This window comes from Pipra filicauda, unplaced genomic scaffold (genome assembly GCF_003945595.2).
Source record: "Pipra filicauda isolate LSUMZ 115617 unplaced genomic scaffold, ASM394559v2 scaffold194_size2289513_pilon, whole genome shotgun sequence".
NCBI lineage: Eukaryota > Metazoa > Chordata > Aves > Passeriformes > Pipridae > Pipra > Pipra filicauda.
Window position 1 is genome coordinate 366455 of NW_024104303.1, and position 6954 is coordinate 373408.

The window sequence follows — 6954 nt, forward strand, 5'->3', positions numbered from 1 at the left end:
AGAAGTTTTAGTTACTAGGTTGATTGGATAGTTGCAAAATTGTTTTGTATTTTTGCTATCTAAAATGACCACTCTAGGCATACTTACCTTCCATTGAACCTGTTTACCTTGTGCTTCATACATTAGACAGCTAAGGAAGGAAATGAAATCCCTGTGTGCTAGAAGTATCAGTATGAAAGCACTAATCTCACAGACTGAGTTCTGAAAGCAATAATCAGAACACCTAAAGGCCTCTCTAGTCTAAATGCATTGCAAGCACCTAATTCACAGACCCCTATAGATTTCCAGTTTTAACTTAGTGCCTAATGAAGTGAAGTTCACCTCTCAAAACCTTTATCACAGCTGGACATAACTAGCAATAGTTACTTGCAAGACTACAACTTAAGGGGGAAACTAAATCTCAGCAGGTTGTCATTCTAGAACAAAGTCAAAATATGCTTTTATAGGTAATATCATACAGAGTAGTCTTCATCCAGGTCTCCAGTCTACATGTCAAAATCAGCATACAATTTGCCTCTTATTGTTAGTCTCTGCATAGACGTGTCAGAATGGAAATTCAAAGCCACATCAGTCAAGAGTGAAATTCTTCCACAGAGTTATGAGAGGAGTAATATGTGCACCATTCATTTATGGTCAGTCAAAGAACACAATTTTTATGTGGCTCCAAATAAATTCTTGCTCACTCAAACAATCAAAACAGTTTTTAACAGTCAAAACACAACAGCTGTTGATTTCTCAGTACAGTTACAATAATGTTAATGCTTACAATCCAAACCACCTAGTTTCTATTGAGAATTGTTAATGTTACAATAAGATCAATAGATCCAAATATTTGCTCTTTTTCTCACATCTTGAATCTCCACTATTCAGATCATCCACAGTCTGAGAGGTCAACTCTCCTCTGTCAGGCAGGATGATTACCACATTCCAACTTGTGTGCAGGAGGAGTGAGGTTTTACTGCAGCATAGTTACTGGTGGGACTTTCTTCTTCATCAGTTTGTGATTTGCTCAGTATTATTTTTATGTTGTTCAAACAGCTTATTTGCTAAAATAACTGTCTGATTTCCTCATAAATTTGCTTATACCATAATTTATTTAAGTGTATTTGTCCTCTATGTACAGGAGGATTTCTTTTACATTGTCTATGTGACAGCACATAGACAAATTACTCAAATAGAAGTTGAAAACTTCTTAAGTAGTACCCAGATGATTCTCTAAGCCCAAGCACACAGATAAGGGGGTGGATGCTTGGTCATCGGGTAATTTTGTCATTATGGGTAGGACCAGATGGGCAATATTCATCTGTTCAGTCCTGAGAGGTAATTACAGGCAGAAGTTATGTAAACATATTTTCAGCTAAAATGAACCCAAGTTAACCAATCCAGAAAAGGCTGAGGTACACCATAAGGCTTATTAATATCATGAAGCCAAAATCCCAATACTTTTACTCATCAAGTTGGCTGTACCATAGGAGTTAAGGCACTTCCATTGTCCTTGCTTGCAGTTTGCTTCAGTCTGAAAGTGTCTGAGACACATCTTCCTTTGATGAACACCTACATTCTTTCCTTCTTCTTTTGAAATGAGTTATTGCGTGTCTTTGTTTAGTAGCTATTGGTGAAAAATTCTCTGGCCTTTGGTGACTAAACCTGAAAAATACAGCCTTTTGATAAGGGGATTTAATTTAATAGCTGTTATCTTGTCTTCTTTTATCCTAATTTTTAACCTGAAGGTGGGAATTAATAAATCGCTTACTAATTCTGATTCCCATTGAATCTGTGGCTCCTCTTTGGACATTGCACTGCTTAAACACAGGCAGATCATCTTACCTTGGTTTTTGTCCTCCTAAAAACTAGTTTACATATCTTGGAAGTACATAGAGGTATTCTGTAAAACCTTCTTAGGTCTTGGGTTCTAAAAATCACATGAAATATCTCTGTGCAGTAAAAGCAAAGAATCAATTTGTCCTTATTACAAATTCTAAACAGAGATGCATCAGTTCTTCCTTCCTCATCTGAGCCACTGTGTACGCATATGTGTGAACAAGCTCCATCTATTTATAGCTTTAATATATGCAATAAATATTAAAGGAATCTTTTCATTATTGAGTTCCTTTTCTTCATTATAATACATCATTAAGATTTGCCTTAAAACATTAATGGGAATAAGAAAGGCAAAAGCTTAGTTTCATATCACCTCACAGAGGTCTAATGTTGTAAACTTATCACAAATCCTATTAGCCCTTTTTGCAGAGTGTGTGGTGTTTATCTCTGGGTTAATTATAGCACTGTCTTGAGGAAACCATCTGACAGTGAGAAAAGACTGAAATCTAACCTTCTTTACTGTTTGCAGTAGGAAAAGCTGTTTTGTCTCCTCTGACATCTGGAGAAAAATGCTGGATAAACAGCCTCTTTGGCTAGCCCATTGATATTGAAGGAAAATCTGCGCTTTTTTGTTGGTCTTGCCATTCACAGTAGGTTTTACTGTTTCGTTTCAAATGAAAACACGTGTGTTTGCTTTGAAATGGTACTATAAAATTGGCTGAGTTCTCCTTTTTCTGCAGACTTAACTTCTCCCCTTTCCCGTCCTCATCCCCACAGGCCCGTGACGGAGGGTTAGCCCAGATCAGTGGAGTCATGCGTCACACAGCTCTATCATGCTGGCAGCCGTTCCTGGGTCTGGCTGTGCTGCTAATCTTCACAGGCCCCACCATGGGCTGCCCGGCCCGCTGTGAGTGCTCGGCACAGAACAAGTCTGTCAGCTGTCACCGAAGGCGTCTGATGTCCATCCCAGAGGGCATTCCCATTGAGACCAAAATCTTGGACCTCAGCAAGAACAGACTGAAGAACGTAAACCCTGAGGAATTCACATCGTACCCTTTGCTGGAGGAGATTGACCTCAGTGACAATATTGTCTCCAATGTGGAGCCTGGAGCCTTTAACAATCTCTTCAACTTGCGCTCCCTCCGGCTGAAAGGAAACCGTCTGAAGCTGGTCCCCCTTGGGGTATTCACTGGGTTATCAAACTTAACAAAGCTTGATATAAGTGAAAACAAGATTGTCATTTTGCTGGACTACATGTTCCAAGATCTGCATAACCTTAAATCCTTGGAGGTTGGGGACAATGATTTGGTGTATATATCACACAGGGCCTTCAGTGGGCTGCTTAGCTTGGAGCAGCTCACCCTGGAGAGATGCAACCTCACAGCCGTACCAACAGAAGCTCTTTCTCACCTCCACAACCTCATCAGTCTGCGTTTGAAACAGCTCAACATTAACGCTTTGCCGGCGTATGCCTTTAAAAGACTGTTTCGCCTGAAAGACCTGCAGATAGAGGCCTGGCCCCTCCTGGACATGCTGCCTGCCAACAGTTTGTACGGTCTCAATCTTACTTCTCTCTCCATCACCAACACCAACCTGTCTGCTGTACCTTACTCTGCTTTTAAGCACCTGGTTTACCTGACACATCTCAACCTCTCTTACAACCCCATCAGCACCATCGAAGCAGGCATGCTGTCAGATTTAGTGCGCCTGCAGGAGCTCCACATGGTGGGGGCCCAGCTGCGCACCATTGAACCACACGCTTTCCAAGGGCTCCGATTCTTACGTGTGCTTAACGTGTCCCAAAACCTGCTAGAAACCCTAGAAGAGAATGTATTCCATTCCTCCAAAAGCCTTGAGGTCCTCTGTATTAACAACAACCCTCTGGCCTGTGACTGCCGTCTCCTTTGGATTTTGCAGCGGCAGCCCACCTTGCAGTTCGGGGGTGAGCCGCCGATGTGTGCTGGCCCAGACAGTGTAAGAGAGAGGTCATTCAGAGACTTTCACAGCACAGCTCTTTCCTTTTACTTCACCTGCAAGAAACCCAAGATACAAGACAAGAAGTTGCAGTACCTGGTGGTGGAGGAAGGCCAGACAGTGCAGTTGATGTGCAATGCTGACGGGGACCCACAGCCTACCATCTCCTGGGTTACCCCACGTCGGAGGCTGATCACAACTAAATCAAATGGTAGAGCCACAGTGCTGGGAGATGGCACCCTGGAGATCCGATTTGCTCAAGACCAGGACACTGGGATCTACGTCTGTATTGCAAGTAACGCAGCTGGGAATGACACCTATTCGGCCTCCCTTATGGTAAAGGGGTTTACTTCAGATCGTTTCCTTTATGCCAACAGGACCCCTATGTATATGACAGACTCCAACGACACAAGTTCCAATGGAACTAATGCGAACAGCTACTCTCTGGACCTTAAGACAATATTGGTGTCCACAGCTATGGGCTGTTTCACATTCCTTGGAGTGGTTTTATTTTGTTTCCTTCTTCTTTTTGTTTGGAGCCGAGGGAAAGGCAAACACAAAACCAGCATTGACCTTGAATATGTCCCTCGCAAAAACAATGGTGCTGTGGTTGAAGGGGAGGTTTCTGGACCACGACGGTTCAATATGAAAATGATTTGATGGTATTCTGCTAGCAGTGCTTTTTCTGTGGCATTAAAATCTATTAAAACAGCCTGGCATGTGGAATCGCTGGGCAAAAGCAGCTTAATGCAGCTGTCAGTGTATCAAAAGGTTGTAGGAAAATGGAAAGACTATTTGTGGTTATACAACAGAGCCTCCAGACCTTGAGGCAGATGTGTCAGGGCCTTTCATAGAACTGGGAAATTGTACTAACTGTTTGCATTGCAAATATTGGCATTCTGGGGATATCAGCAATGAACCACTGGCTCATGCTCATGGACAATTGTTCAACATTTTCTACTGCTACAAAAGAAAAAAGAAAAAAAACAAACAAAAACCTACAGTGTAGGATTTACATACTTAAAGAAAAAGACACATTTGTCTAAAACATACTCTACAGTGACATTTGTATCTATATATCTCATTTGGTAAAACTTTGCATCCTCCCTTCTAGTTGGTTCAACACCACAAAAAAATTAGTAGTTTTTTTTCTTTTTAATCTACATCTATACTGTGTACATTTTAAAGCAATACAAATGAGAGGTTGTGCTTTTAGATATCCACCAATACTGACCCAAGTGTGATGTCACCCTTCTTTTAACTACCATCAAACTTAAATTAGATTCTTGTAGTTACTAATTAGAAATTACATAAGGTATTTTTCTCCTCATGTAGAAGGCCAGAGCTGAATAATTGAGAGTAAAAACAATCAACTCTGTCGATCTTCTCTTCGTATAAATATAAGGCATGTGCCTAGTTTTGATACAGAATGGAATATTTTTTATATCTGTGATATCACACTGGACCAGTTTACTGTAACATAGCCCTGGCTCTCACCCAGGGAAGGCAACCCACTAGTCAATGCTGGCATAGAGGAGTTGAGTTCTACCTTGAAGAGAGAGAATCGGTTTTGTTAGCCCTGATTTTAATTTCAAAGCTACTGTTAAAATGTTAATGTGTACCGGGCAAAATAAAGAGCATAATACATTCTGCAGACTCCTTGGGAAATATGGTCATCTTACTATTTATACAAATGTATCAAAACATACAAACACTCTGCTACTAGGAATGAACTCTTCTCCAATGCCAAGTAAACTACAGTTGTTCATGCATAATATGGGGATTATAATACTAAAATAATGATTAAAACATGATAGCCTCAAAAAGGCTAACATACTGCCAGATATAATGAACCTCTAGCCACTGTCATTCTCATCTTGTATATTTGTAGATAACACATAGACACAAAGCTAATTTCCAAGAACAGATTACTTAGCTATTCTTGATGCCATTTTAATAATGATGTGGTTATGTTTCTTTCAGGGGCAGTATCTTAGAGCAAGAGGGGTGAGTTATTCCAGATTTTAGAAATCATTTTTAATGGAGAGAAGTCAGAAGCGGAATATTAGTTCAGTACAAGTAATCTTTTGTTTGTTTTATGTCTCTAAACAAATTCTCAAAAGACTGAGAACTAAAACTTTATTCTTAATCATTAATATCACTATTCCTATTTTGAAATTCTCAGCAATTGCAAGATACGAAGTTGTTCGTCACTTCTCCTTTTTTCAGCAATTAGGAGCCATAAGTTTGTCCTACATGGCTGATAACAAATACAATTTTTCAATGATTGGCATAACCTGGAGTAAGGATAACAATGACTATATATATATTTAATCAAAAAGAATATGAAAATATTATAAGACAGAACATTCGGATTATTGTGATTTAAGAGCCCATGTCCAATCTTAATATTAGATTTCAGCACTTTGAAACAAAAGTCAGGTTGACCTATAATGGAATGCAGGTGCTTCTAAAATTAGTATCCACATTCTTTGGCAGAGATTTTCAAAGCAGGATAACGATCTCTCGCTCCTATCAAGGGAAATGTGCCAAAAGTTGTACAATCCAGCTGTGCTCCCCAGATGTACCCATAACAAAGCTGCAGGACCCAAGGCTAGACAATTTTGAGAATCTCTTTTCTTAGTGGTTGATATTTAGTTGCATCGTTGTTCCATTTTATGTTGCCAAACTGAGGAGGTTACAAGGGTTGTTAGAATTTTGTTCACTTAAGTTGATTTTAAGTTTAGAGCTGTGTTTTCTTGCTTCCTTTTTTTTTATGCTCTGAACTAGATAAGTGAAGATTTATAGAGAAGTTTGATCAGAATACTCTTTGTTCTATGACAGTTTGTAGATCATTAATATAATGGAATAACCCCTGACTAAATTCTAACACCAGGGAAATTATTTTTGTTGATGTAATAACCACTGCACTGACGTCCAAAACTCTACTGTACCTTAATGTGGGCAGTTAAAGAAACAAATGGGGATAAAAAAAAATGTTTCTGAACTGTCCATTGAAGACATTTGCATGTGCCTTTCCCTTGTAATTGTATTTTTTCAACTAGTAATCCATTGCCCCTGCAGTCATTTCATGTTAAATGTTAAAATCAGTGTAAGAAGCAAAAAGTCTCCTAAGTTCTAGACATTTGCAGCTGATTT

The 6954-nt window shown here is 39.5% G+C and overlaps 1 protein-coding gene across 1 annotated transcript in view; it reads left to right on the plus strand.

The window, feature by feature from the left end:
- LINGO2 (leucine rich repeat and Ig domain containing 2) overlaps positions 1-5463 on the plus strand; it is a 303555-nt gene extending 298092 nt beyond the window's left edge. The window contains exon 3 of the mRNA XM_039380405.1: positions 2599-5463. Within this exon, the coding sequence (XP_039236339.1) occupies positions 2599-4455 (1857 nt within the window). The 3' untranslated portion in view covers positions 4456-5463. The remainder of the gene's footprint in view (positions 1-2598) is intronic.
- Positions 5464-6954: the final 1491 nt, after the last annotated feature.